This window comes from Ceratotherium simum, chromosome 16 (genome assembly GCF_057802395.1).
Source record: "Ceratotherium simum simum isolate JZ-2026a chromosome 16, ASM5780239v1, whole genome shotgun sequence".
Lineage (NCBI taxonomy): Eukaryota > Metazoa > Chordata > Mammalia > Perissodactyla > Rhinocerotidae > Ceratotherium > Ceratotherium simum.
In genome coordinates this window covers 25,326,086-25,340,745 of record NC_141915.1, presented here as the reverse complement: position 1 = coordinate 25,340,745, position 14,660 = coordinate 25,326,086, and the positions used below count along the sequence as shown (strand labels likewise).

At 38.4% G+C, this 14,660-nt stretch overlaps 1 protein-coding gene across 10 annotated transcripts in view; it reads right to left on the bottom strand.

Moving 5' to 3' along the window:
* Positions 1-14,660, bottom strand: part of ACACA (acetyl-CoA carboxylase alpha) — a 281,626-nt gene that overhangs the window by 218,167 nt on the left and 48,799 nt on the right. For 6 of the 10 annotated variants that reach the window (XM_087440845.1, XM_087440846.1, XM_004434831.3 and 3 more), the window contains one exon: positions 233-279. The exons of the other annotated variants lie outside the window; for them this stretch is intronic. In XM_087440845.1, the coding sequence (XP_087296971.1) occupies positions 233-279 (47 nt within the window). Of the gene's footprint in view, positions 1-232; positions 280-14,660 lie in introns of those variants that run through there. 10 annotated transcript variants of the gene reach the window in all.

The following is a 14,660-nucleotide window of genomic DNA, read 5'->3' as shown; positions in this document are numbered from 1 at the left end:
GCTACTCTACAGCCCATCCCATTTCCACTGATTCTAGTGCTGAATTAAAGAGAAAAGGTGGTGGAATACTACCACTGTCAGACTTGTTTACTTCAGGTTATCCCCCCCTAAATTTGCCTATATTCTTTTGTGGAAGGCAATTTTTAACATAGAGGCCTACAGTTTAATATTTTAGCATGTGAACATAAAATTTTTATCACACTGTAAACATGAAGAATCATTTGTAACTGACCTCTTATAATTCTTACTGTCTGAGCAGATATCCACCTCCAAAAAGAACTAGAGAGAAAGAGAGAGATTTGAAATTTTTTTTTAAGAAACTCAAATTTTATCAATTTCTGCTTTGCTCAGCATAGTACAAAACTAATAATACTCAGAGTATCATTTTTCTGGTCAAATCTATTATTTAACTTGAAGCAGAAAGTTCAGTCATTTAACTATTATTTGTTCAAATTTATAAATCAAAACGCATTACACATTCAAAGACTTTATTATTCACGAAAGCATGAAACAATAATCCAAGCTTACCATTTTACAAGGTGCCTTATCCAACTGTATACTTCGACGAGCACATTCCAACGCCATGATTTCCAATATTTCATCAAAAAGGAGGCAGTGGGGAGAAGGGAACCACTAGATTCTCTACAACTCAGTCTGGCTCTGATTATGTTTCCAAATGGTTATACCCGTGTACAAAGGTTGTTGGGAGCCAGGGAGAAGACAGATCTCCCATTATATTAAGTCCCTAAACTCTAAGGGACCAAGGAGTCTCTAGCTACTTCCCAAATACTGGGTTTCCTTCTGTGCCCAACAATTTAAATGTATCCAGGGTAGACATTCTTAACTTTAACTATGTATAACAATTGCCTGTGGAGCTTTTTAAAAACAATGGTATCTAAACTCCACCCCAGATCTACTGAATCAGAATCGCTGCTGGAGGTCCAGAGATCTGAAGATTAAGTTCCACAGTTGACTGACAGTGATACAAATGCAGGCTTGAGAACCACTGATCTAACGTGGAGAAGAACACAGAAGGAAAGAACCTATCACACAGATAGGGAAATCCAGAACTTCTAAGAGAGGACCCCGAAAGACAAGTGACAGGAATGGGGACAGTGCAGATATGTTAATTGGGGAATTAGGATTTACCCAATTATGGAGTCTGAGCTAGTATTATTCCTTACATTGTGGTAGGGAAGAGGGTGAGTAGAGGAAGGAAAAAGGGAGTAGTTTAGATCAGATGTAACCAAAGGTGCAGCAGAGCTGGAGGCAAAACCTAGGACCCAAGATCAAACTCTAACTCTGCTGAGTATTGGCAGTGCAAACTTGAACAGGTCATTAAATGTGTCTAAGCCTCCTCATCTGTAAAAATTACAGAAGGTCAAATGTACCTCATGGGACTGCTGTGAGGACTGAGAATAAACGAAAGGGTTTTGTAAACTATGATACACTGGATCAGTGTTTTTCAAATGATGGGTTACCACCAAGCAGAATACTAAGAAATCGATTTAATAGATTACAACCAACATTTTACAAATGAAATAGAATAGAAAACGTTAAGACCACATCGTACTTTATAATGATAAATATTTTGTAAATTTTTTATTAGTTATATATACGTCATGACGTCAAGGACATCTTATTGTGAATTGTGTCAAAAAAGTCTTAAAGCCACAATTAATCCTCACTCTCCTGCCCCCTCCACTTTACTCTCTCACTAGAGAGAAGCACAGTGAGTTAAGTACCTAAACCAATGGTTCTTAAACTTTCTTAGGTCAAGACACTACTAGAAATCTGATATAAGCTTTGGACCCTTTCCTGAAAAAAATTCACCCTCACAGAAAATTTTGTTTGCATACAAGTTTGAGATTCCTAGAGCCTTGCCATGAATTAGGTTAAGACTTCTCTCTAGAAAGAGGACAAAGAATGCTAGCTGCTTATCTCCAGAAAAAGGCCTTTCCCCAGATTCAGTTGTGGGATATTCTGCTTATCCAAACAAAAATTTTCTTCATTATATCAAACTGTTGCCAATGTCAAATTCTCTTTCATTTAAAAATATATATATTCTTTGGGCCGGCTCCGTGGCTTAGCGGTTATGTGCGCGCGCTCTGATGCTGGCGGCCCGGGTTCGGATCCCGGGCGCGCCCCGAGGCACCACTTCTCCGTCCAACGTGAGGCCGAGTCCCACGTACAGCAACTAGAAGGATGTGAACCTATGACATACAACTATCTACTGGGGCTTTGGGGGGAAAAACTGAATAAATAAAATCTTTAAAAAAAAAAAAAAAAAAAATATATATATATATATATTCTTGAATTTTTATTTGGGGACTCTTGAAAATATTTGCAGAAGGCTGTTAAACTGTACCCTAAGTTCCTGAAAATGGGGTAAAACTAAATATAGCTAATGCACTTATTTAAGAGTCAGCCTGCATTTCATTTAGAGATATTTCTCTAAATACAACAGATTTTACCAAACTTCATTAACATATTCTTCTCGAACTCAAATGACACTGTATTTTCCAAGCAATTCTAATAAACAGGCAGCAATTAGTTTTCATAATCAGTGATAAAAGTGTCCAACCTAACACAACATGTCCTTGCCTTTTAAGCCATAGTAACTTCATTTAAATTTTTTCAGAAAGAATCATTGAATTTGCTTTTATCATTTTTGTCATTTTATTGATGAACTTTTAAATAGATTTGGGTATTAATACAGTATCCATAAAAGAGTTATAGAGTTTTTTTCAAGTTGCATTTTATTTTAATGCAAGTTTTAAATTTTAAAATAGCAAGCACTTTCTTTCCAAATAGTGAGATGGATGATGTATATTTCAAGATAAATAAGATTTGGTCCCTCGCTAAGTTGCTACAGACACCTAAATAAACAGACAATTACAGTAGTATAATAATTGCTAGGTGTGAAACACAAGAAAAGGGTATTTTATCCAAACTTGGAGGTGGTAAAGGTGAGGACAGGGATCTAGGAAGACTTCCTAGAGTGGGAAGACATTGGCAATGAAGAATCAGGAAGATGATCAAGGAGGGAGAGGAAGGAGCATTCCATGTAGAAGCAGCCACTGAATAAAGACCCAGATGGTAGAATATGAAGACTTATGAGAAATACTAGATCTGAATGGCTGCAAGAGTTTGAAGTCATTTCCTTCAAGAGCCAACTGGAGACTTATTTTGTAAAACAGGAGTGTATTTCTTTAGGGTATAATAGTCAGAGAAGATAACATGGTATAATTATCTGCCCTATTCATTTCTCAGTCTAGGGATATAGAATATTTTTCAAAGGAAAGCTTACACATCTTTAAAGAAGTCTTGTCAAACTTTGGATAAGGATAGTGGGTGAGGGCCGGCCCCATGGCTTAGCAGTTAAGTGCGCGCGCTCGGCTACTGGCGACCCGGGGTTCAGATCCTGGGTGCACGCCGACGCACCGCCTCTCCGGCCATGCTGAGGCCGTGTCCCACATACAGCAACTAGAAGGATGTGCAACTATGACATACAACTACCTACTGGGGCTTTGGGGAAAAAAGGAGGAGGATTGGCAATAGATGTTAGCTCAGAGCCGGTCTTCCTCAGCAAAAAGAGGAGTATTAGCATGGATGTTAGCTCAGGGCTGATCTTTCTCACAAAAAAAAAAAAAAAAAAGATAGGGGGTGAACACATATCCTCTTTTGCTCCTGCCTGAAATTCCACTAAAACAAAAGTAAAGGAAAAATTTTCTGAGGCATAATCCACAAAAAGACTCCCCCCCAAAAAAGTCAGGGGAGACAACAGCAAGATAATTTTCTTGGAAAGCAAATGAAAGAGTGATAAATGACTATGCAAACCCAGTAAACTGAATTGTAAGCCACCTGTGGTAAACTGAGAATCATTACAATTTATATTATAGAATCTCCAAAATGTTCAGGAAGTTGGAGTGATGAGCAAAAATAAAGAAGATTGGTTGAAATTTCGTTTCAGAAGCTTCAGGTCCTTAGATTTTCTTCCCAGCTACTAAGCCTGGTGCCTGCTGCTCTACCACACTGATAAAAGACTGAATATACTCTCTAGAGAGGTTTAAACAGAGGGTTTCTAGACTGAGGGACACCAGCAACAGTAAAGGGAGCATACCATATTGAAAATGGAGAGATTGAGAAACATATTGAGTAGGACCTCCCAGCCTGCTTTCCCCAATTTTCACCCTCCAGGAGAGAAACTGAAGGCTTCTTCTTCGCAGAATCTAACCAGACCAAAAGAAAAAAACCTCAAGTAGTAATGAAACCGAGGATGAAGGAGTTCAAGTTTCCCTGGATTAGGATGAAACTGTGCCTGGTACCCACAAGGTTAACGTGAGAAACAAACGAACCAAAGTTTCTGAGCTTGCCTTGTAGAACAGCAGGAGGACCGCTGATACAGACAGTAACTTGCTGACAGCCCTCTGCCTGACTAAGCACCACGCAGGAGCAGAGAAGCTAAAGCGACTGATTCTAAGCTTTACATGTCATAAGAAATATGAAAGCCGTCATCCCTGCGAAAAGGACTCTTAGAACTTCAGCCACCAAGGCCACATGCTCCCCTCTCTGTCTTATGCTCACAGTGTGCTTTGGAAAAACGCTTAGAACTGCATGTAGGCAAACTAATCTGTAACTGGTAGAAAGAATAACTTGTGAGCAGAAAATTTATGTCCTCTGCCCAAACTGTTCCTTCTGTCCCAGATAAAAAAGTGACTGAGGTTTTCTTACATTCTTCAGGAATATTGCATTCAGCAGATCTGCCATGGAGAAGCGCCCAATGTTCTGCAGTCATCCATCATCAGGCATTTCTGAGCCCCCTCTCCAAACCCATTTGCCTTATATAAGTCATTTCCAAATGAGTTCCCTTTAAGATGGATTTTTTGAGAACAATAGTCCTCCATCTTTGGATATGCTAGCTTATTGCTTATTAAAGTTCTTTCTCTACCACCACCTGCTTGGCCTTTTATCTTGTGGCAAGCAGATCAAGGCCTTGCTCGGTATCAAATTGGCAACCCAGATGGGACGCTTAAGATCTGCCCGTGGCTAGCCGACCTTGGATGGACAATCTCTTGGGTAAGTCTCTAGCAGCTGCCAAGGCCCTTTTGTCTCAGGGATTTGTCCCTTTTGATTTCCTGTATTGAGGCTGGCTGCCTCTAAATGCTGTCTGTGGTGGAAAAGAGAAACAACTATCTAGTCAGTCCATGGGCTCAATCTGGAGTAGGGTAAGTCACCTCAGGGATGCCCATGAACTCCCTTCCCCTCCATCTGGGGTCCTTCCATTCGTGGCAGGGCCATCTGGGGTCCCTTCTATTCAAGGAGGGGCCATCTGGGGTCCTTTCTGTTCATGGAGGGGCCATCTGGGCACACATTTGGAGTGGGAATAGTTGTAGGATTTTTACCTGGAATCTGGGAACTGGTTCACTGATGTCTGGTTTTTCTGTGTCTGGATTGGTGTGCCTGTCCATCTCTGTGTATTGGAATGGGGAATGTGCCATGTGTCCCCAAGTGGAGCCCATTGGGGCTAATTCTGAGTAGATGGTCTGACTATAGTTATAAGCTGATGTCTAAAAAGTGATGATTTTCTTTTGTAACACCACATGGCCACAATATTCTTTGGACTCCAGAGAAAAAAAAATGGCTAAACAGTGGATCCTGAAGTTGAAAAGGTTTCAGAGAGCTTTCATCATAAACAACTGTTTTATCGGTACCTATGGGAAAAAAATACAATGACTAGTCTTAAGAACTTAATCAAACTGGGTTTCAGTTTCCTTTCATGGTCTTACAGATGCTAATGAAGGCACTGAGTTAACAGAGGAGTGAAGGGAAGCTGACAGAGAAATAAGGGGACTCCTCTCAACAAAGTAGAAATTTTTAAAGGAGTTTAAAAATAATAAGGTAAATAAGACAATGGGGTAAATAACACAAATATTTAAAGAGGGAAAAACAGAGTAATCAGAAAGGGAAGAGTCACAGGACTCATCTCAGAACACCCTATGGCCCCTCCAACATTAAAGGACCTCAAGCAGGCCCATTATATTCACCCTAGTTTGAAAAATTTTTGAAAAGACAGAAAGCAGAAATCACAATGAGAAACCTGACCAGCAATTCTTTGGGCAACAGTTGGACTACTAAGGTTAATAAGATTATAAAGACTCAAGTGTTTAAACTAACATTATAGGAAGGGGCATGTCAACTTTGCCTGAATGTTTTTTGGAAATGGATGTTATATGTAGCTGGGAATGCTTTCCCTACACAATATTATAACACTGAAACCTGTTAATGTAATCCTAATGGGAGTTATGATTAGAGGTATAAGAATTGATAAATCTAAGATAAAACTTTGAAAAAACTGGTATATTTAAATGGGCCTTATGTGAAATGACTGCATCTCTTTTGCCTGGTTGTATTATAGATTATGTTATGGGGATACACATGTGTCTTACTGGGGAAGCTTCCCCTGCCTGATATTGTAAGGGCATATGAATCCACCCTTCAGGCAATGTTAAACATGCTGAAGGAGATCTCACTTTAAAATGGCATTACTGGGCCGGTCCCATGGCTTGGCGGTTAAGTGCGCGCGCTCTGCTGCTGGCGGCCCGGGTTTGGATGCCGGGCGCGCACCGACGCGCTGCTTCTCCAGCCATGTTGGGGCCGCGTCCCACATACAGCAAATGGAAGGATGTGCAGCTATGACATACAACTATCTACTGGGGCTTTGGGGGAAAAAATAAATAAATAAAATTATAAAAAATAAATAAATAAATAAATAAAATGGCATTACGGGGAACCTCTGTTTCAGACGAGGTAACCTTAAGGGGACACCCTTAAAAGAGAGGATTCAAAACCTCTCACAATGGAATGCAGTCTTTGATTAATATGCAGAAACTTCTAGAAGACAAAAAGAAAAGAATTTTTAGTAAAAAATCTTTACCCATCTGAGCAGGTTCACCTGCCAAGGAGCAATTTGGATTCAGCTGTTCTTTTGAGTTTTGTACCTGAGAACTACCTAAAATTTTGAAGATCTCTGTTTGTGTCTGTCTATCTCTATATATTTTTATCTGCCTTCAGATGATATAATTTATAAAGGATCTCTATTTAATCGGCTTGAAGTAAGTGCTTATCTAAATTATTTCTAAATGTAATAAAAGCTAGCCCAGGTGTCTTTCAAGTTAACCTGATATAAAATGATCTTTGGTAAATGAAAGCTTGTTTAAGTTTGTTGGTTTGGTTAAAATAAACATGTTGTCAGAGTTATCAACATTGGATATGATACAAATATGTCATCTCTGTTACAAAATTTGTCAGTAAAAATAATAACTTAGAATAATAGCTGATTTTGTCTGCTGTCTCATGAGGGTTTTATAGGCAATCTAAATATAATTGTTGGGGGCCGGCCCCGTGGCTTCGCGGTTAAGTGCGCGCGCTCCGCTTCTGGTGGCCCGGGTTCGGATCCCGGGCGCGCACCGAGGCACCTCTTCTGCGGCCATGCTGAGGCCGCGTCCCACATACAGCAACTAGAAGGATGTGCAGCTATGACATACAACTATCTACTGGGGCTTTGGGGGAAAAAATAAATAAATAAATAAAATTATAAAATAAATAAATAAATAAATAAATATAATTGTTGGGAACAAATGATTTAGATAAATGAAAATGGGTAAGAGTTTTTGGGTACAATGATTATGTTTTATGGTCTATTTACTTCCGAAATCTTTTGGTAACTAAAAACTTTAGACTTTTGCTAAGTTAAATTAAATGATGAAATTTATTGCATATCGAGGTCATTTCCACATAAGATAAAATATAAAAAATTGATTACTGGGCATAGATTTGTCTGCCTTTGGTTTCTTTCTTTTTTTTTTTTTTTTTTAGTGAGGAAGATTAGCCCTGAGCTAACATCTGTTGCCAATCCTCCTCTTTTTTGCTGAGGAAGATTGGCCCTGGGCTAATATCCATGCTCATCTTCCTCTACTTTATATGTGGGATGCCTGACACAGCATGGCTTGATAAGCGGTGCATAGGTCCACACCCAGGATCTGAACCTGCGAACCCTGGGCCACCGAAGTGGAGCACACAAACCACTATGCCAGCAGGCCAGTCCCTACCTTTGATTTCTTATCTCAGAGAAAGTGAAGGACACTTAGGTTCACTGATAAACATGTTCTGTGCCATGCTGAAGAATTTTCTATGAAACAGTACATGTTTCTATATTCTGTATATAAAAAAGGGTAAAGTGTATGTTTTCAGTAAGGAAGGTATAAACAATAGGGGTATTTTTATTTGTTTTGTTAAAAAAAAAGACAAATTTGTCCTAAAGTACTAGGAAAGAATGAAGGCAAGAAGATATGGGACAAGTTCTGAATGTAAAATCAAGTGACAGAAGGTTTGTGGAAGTAAAACCCTGAGGAGTTCTGTGCATAGTCAAGTTGGCTGAGATTAAAATGAGTACAATTAAATAAATGAGTTTCAATATCAAAAGTAAGCTGGTGCAAAATTAGAATTTGGCTTTCTCTCTCTTAAAAGGGTAATTTTCTTGAACTTTTGGTCTGCTCTGGATAATGCTCTGGATAAAAAGGTTATAAAAGATTTTTCTTTACCTTTGAGTAAGTTTACCTAAAAGACAGAAAATCTATATTTTGTTAAGATAATTTCCTATATTCAACAGGACTGAGACTTCTCTATTAAGGTTTATTGACTGTGTTAACACTCTGTTTGCCTTTGATTATTTCTGTTGTCACCTTGACTGAATGGCTAACTAAGCACTGTTTACAAATTTCCCCCCAAATTAAAGTCTTTCTTTTGACCTAAAGAAAAAACGAAAGTTTAAGAATTCCCAATTTGCCCTGGGACTTTTCAAACAATATGTTCTCTCTTTCTAGAAAGAAGAAGATATTAAACTAATTAAACTTATTTGGTATGTTAAATTACATGGAAAACATTGTCAAAAAAAGTGATAATAAACCTTCTTAGGTTATATTGTATGGGTAACTGTTAATATTATTAATATAAGTGCTTTTAAAAAAATTATATAACATTCCTAAAATTCTGATCTGTCCTGGTTATCAATCATAATTCTGGCTATTATCTCAAAGTGTTATATGTCTCAGTCTTTGTCAGTTGCCATTTCTGAATGTTTTATTATTTGCAGACAGTTGTTATTTTACTCTGATGTTTTTGCAGATGTGTTTCATCTTCAGAGAGATTCATGGAAAGGACTCTGACACTTGCTCTAAAATACAGGTTTCTGATAAACTTTTAGATTATGAAACCCAGCTAGATAAGAAATTACAGAACTGTAACAGAGAAACTGATGGCCTCCCAAAACTGCTAACAGAAGATCAAAAACTGATAACATCGGATTGAATAAATTGATGAGGATGATTATAATTTTTATGACTTTTAGTTTAAAATATTGCTTATTTTTTAAAATGTTTTGTTTTCTCAGATTTAAGGAAACTTTTTTCCTCTTTTCTCTTAAGGAACTATGACTTATAGCAATTTGTAAGCAGAACTGAGGCATTTATCTTTTCCTCCCTATCTGATCCCTCCAGAATTTGAAAACTCTTGATGAGTGAGTATTCTTATATTCAAAGCAATATAGTTGTCTACATAAGTTCAATAAGAATCTGTTCTCCTTATAACAGGACACAATTGGAAACACTGGTTATATTACGAAGGCTTTGACTAGAATGTCATATTTGAGAAAAACATGCACAGACTCAGATACGACCATACAGCTTTTGAGGAACAAAGGTTGACTTTATGAAATAAAACCATTTGGAAATATTGGCCTGGTACCTTGCTTACAGGGTTCCCAGCAACCTTACTTTTGAGGTAATAATAAATGAATAATAAAACATCTGCAAATAATAAAACATTCAGAAATGGCAACTGACAAAGACTGAGACATATAACACTTTGAGATAATAGCCAGAATTATGACTGATAACCAGGACAGATCAGAATTTTAGGAATGTTATATAATTTTTTTAAAAGCACTTATATTAATAATATTAACAGTTACCCACACAATATAACCTAAGAAGGTTTATTATCACTTTTTTTGACAATGTTTTCCATGTAATTTAACATACCAAATAAGTTTAATTAGTTTAATATCTTCCTCTTTCTAGAAAGAGAGAACATATTGTTTGAAAAGTAAGTAAAGAAGGTCAAACTTCCCTGGCAGGTACAAGGAACCTCAGTATATCTGGGGAAACCTCAAGAGAAGAGAAGAGTTCATGCAAATCTGTAGGTATTGAAGGCGGAGTCTGATGACAAGTCCTTGGCTTGGCTTTCCTGGCCTCAAGAGGCCTTTAAAGTTCAATCTGAGATTCTTTATAAAAAGTTCCAGCAAAGTATATTTAAAAAGAGCTTATAGGATCAATAGTTATTCTTGCTGTACTTATGTAAATAATTGGGCCAACTTTCTTGAAACTAGACTTATTTTACAAACCAATGAGTCTTTTTTTTTTTTTTAAATTTTTTCCCCCAAAGCCCCAGTAGATAGTTGTATGTCACAGCTGCACATCCTTCTAGTTGCTGTATGTGGTGTACAACTTGATGTCAACTTAAGAGAAAGCACCATGATAGCGAATGTTTGAAGAATTTTCATGCCTGTTGCTGTGTAAGCCACTCAAAAGGTTTACCTGAACACCTGATGATGTCATCAGAGACATTTTGAACTGCAAAAGATGCTTTGACTCTGACATCTAGACATCTTCTTGACTGGCCATCTCCTGGGCTCAAGAATTAGTTTATAATTTGTTCCAACCATTAACCTTGTTTTTGTTTTGTTTCTCTAGAAAAGCTTCTCATCAAATACCTGGTTACTGGCTTACACAATATAAGCCTAACTTTGGGATTCCCTTCCGATGTTCTAAAGATGATCCAAAAGACATGGAGGGAACTTAAACTAAGGAACTAGACACTGTCAGATGTTCCTCTGCACCATCTTTGTTCTGGAGACTGGGTCCTATTAAAATCCTAGAAACACAAGATGGAACCATATGAGAAACACCACAGGGAATGGGAACCATGCCACAGAAGTACATCACAACCTGTATCACCCAAACCTTGGCTAGCTCATTCTCTAGACACTAACTTTTCTGAATGGACAAATGAACACCTGATAGGCCACAAGATGCTGTTCAGAAGATGATCCTCTAAAGATAAGTAATAAATGACTCTCAGGTTCTTACCTTTCGTGTTGGACTATTAGACAGAAGACTACTTGGCTACATCAGATTTCACTTGAGATTCCAGGCCCTAACTTTGACTGGTTTACAAGTCTCTTCTCCTGGAATCCACAAGGACCAAGGTCCATTATGGAGGAAAACACTAAAATTTGGGCTATCTATTTTGTTAATATGCATGGTAATCTATGTAATTATAAAATGTAGACTTAAATGTTGTTCCAAAGCCATTGATTCGAGTCCTGAAACACTAGTCATGCAAAGCATATCTCACTGTCCCCACCTGGTAACCAAAATATTTTAAAATAAAGGTAGAACAGTTTCATTCCTCTGACACTGGTCTTCACCCTTTTACAGCAGGAAGCAACTAAAGCAGTCTTCGCCCCCATTCCTCAAGATTGAGGAACGATCATAAGAGAGTGGGGATTGAAATAGAGGATGAATGAGTTAAAGTTTCCCTGGATTAGGATGAAACTGTGCCTGTACCCACAAGGTTAATGTGGGAAACCAAAGTTTCTGACCTTGCCTTGCAGAACAGCAGGAGGACTGCTGATAAGACAGTAACTTGCTGACAGCCCTCCGCCTGACTAAGCATCATGCAGGAGCACTGAGAAGCTAAAACAACAAATTGTAAGCTTCTCACGTCATAAGAAGTGTGAAAGATAGTCACCCCTGTGCAAAGGACTCTTAGAACTTCAGTGCCGAGACCACATGCTCCCCTCCCCGCCTTATGCTCACAGTGTGCTTTGGAAAAACCCTTAGAACTGCGTGTAGGCAAACTAATCTGTAACTGGTAGAAAGAATAACTTTTTACCAGAAAATTTATGTCCTCTGCCCAAACTGTTCCTTCTGTCCCAGATAAAAAAGTAACTGAGGTTTTCTTAGATTTTTCAGGAATATTGCATTCAGCAGATCTGCCATGGAGAAGCGCCCAACGTTCTGCAGCCATCCATCAGCTGACACTCCTAAGCCCCCTCACCAACCCCATTTGCCTTCTGTAAGTCATTTCCAAATCAGTTCCCTTTAAGATGGGTTTTTTGAGGATGACAGTCCACCATCTTCCGATATGCTAGCTTATCGCTTATTAAAGTTCTTTCTCTACCACTGCCTGCTTGGCCTCTTATCTTGCGGCAAGCAGATTGAGCCCTTGCTTGGTATCAGTAACATCAGAGTTCCCTACAGTGAAATTAATACTCAACAAGCCCCACTCACATTCTCATAATCTTGAGTCAGGCTTTTCAATCCTCCCTCTAAAATTTAAGCAGACAATTAAGAATTACTAGATGTCTGAGAAAAACCTCCAACATGAAAGAATAAAAAAAAAAAACACTTGTAGGAAAAAATGCAACTCAAAGAAAGAGATTATGCAGAACAAGAAAACATTAAAAATTAGAAGGAGGGGTGGCAACCTCACTTCTGTGGTGTTTTCCCCAATAACTCATAACCCAAGTATAATCATGAGAAAACATCAGACAAATTTGAATAAAGGGACATTCTTCAAATGTCCTCTTCAAAGCTGTCAAGGTCATTAAAATAAAAAAATTAAAATAAAGGAAAGATTAAGAAACTATCACAGGGGCCGGCTCCGTGGCACAGTGGTTAAGTGCGCACGCTCCGCTGCTGGCAGCCCAGGTTCGGATCCCGGGCACGCACCGACGCACCGCTTCTCTGGCCACGCTGAGGCCGCATCCCACGTACAGCAACTAGAAGGATGTGCAGTTATGACATACAACTATCTACTGGGGCTTTCAGGGAAAAAATAAATTAAAAAAAAAGATCTACAGGAACCTTGTACACTATCTTTGTAACTGTTCTGAAAGTCTAAAATTACTTCAAAATTCAAAAAAAAATTTTTTTAATTTTAAAAGACTATCATTATCCCAAGAGAGCTAAGAGAAGACATTACATACACGAAACACAATGGGATATTTGTAAAAGAAACATTTAAAGAACAAGAAAGAGTTCTTACAAGTTAAAAATATGATCACAGCAATGAAAACCCTCATTACAAGAGTTAGAAGACAAAGTTGAGAAAAATCTTTCATAAGTCAGAATAAAAAGACAAAGAGATGAACAATGGGAGAGAAAAGATAAGAGTATTAGAGAAACCAGTTCAAAAGGTCCAATATATGAATAGGAGCTCCCAAACATGAGAACAGAACAAAATAGAGGGCAAATATAACTGACATAACAATTCAATAATGCAATAATTCAATAATTCAATTTATTGAATGATTTAGTTCCAAGACTAAAGGGCATGACTGTCAGATTAAGAAGGCCCACCAAAGGCCTCCTACAATGAATAAAAACAGACAGACACCAAGGGACATCAGTGAAATTTCAAAGTGGCCTAGTGGTTCAGTGCGCTTCACTTTGGCGGCCTGGGTTTGGTCCCCAGGCGTGGACCTACACCACTCATCTGTCAGTGGCCACACTGTGATGGCAGCTCACATACAAAAAGAGGAAGATTGGTAGTGGATGTTAGCTTAGGGTGAATCTTCCTTAGCAAAAAAAAGAATGAGAGTCCTCTTCAGATTTATCAGCACTAACCATGGAAGCCTGAAGGTAATGAAACAATGTCTTCAAAATTCTGAATTATTTCCAATCTAAATTTCTAGGCCCAATCAATTGTTGATCAACTGTGAGGACAGGATAAAGATATTTTCACACAGCAAGTTCTCAAAATAATTACCTCCCAGATTGAAGCAATTAGAAAATATATTTCATTTTAGAAAAGCTGATACAGGCAAGGATCATAAATGTATGTTTAAACCACTGGATAAAAGGTCATTCAAAAACAGGATATTCCTGTGGTATTAAAAAAATCAATTTAACAGAAAAGGATTCTGGGAAGATGGCAGAGTAGGAAGCACTAGGAAACCATCTCCCCACCTAGACAACAATTGCATTGGCAGAATCTGTCTGATGTAATCATTTTGGAACTCTGGAATCTATTGGAGGCTGGTAACTTCTAGGGGAAATTTCATCTCTTAGTATAGTAACAGCTATCCACGCTCCACCCCCAGCCACAGGGCAGACAATTGTGCACATATTCCTGGAGCACCTCGCCTACACCTTGCAGGAGCCAGGGCAGGCAAAAACAACCCTGTCCTGAATCTATCCAATGCACCTGAAATCAACAATCCAAAGAGGCTTATGCACCCCTATGTTCATTGCAGCATTATTCACCATAGCCAAGAAGTGGAAACAACCTAAGTGTCCCTCGACTGACGACTGGATTAAGAAAATGTGGTATATATATACAATGGAATACTACTCAGCCATAAAAAAAGACAAAATCGTCCCATTTGCAACAACATGGATGGGCCTAGAGCGTATTATGTTAAGTGAAATAAGCCAGAAAGAGAAAGACAAACACTGTATGATCTCACTCATATGTGGAATATAAACCAACACATGGACAGAGAAAACTGTACTGTGGTTACCAGGGGCAGTGAG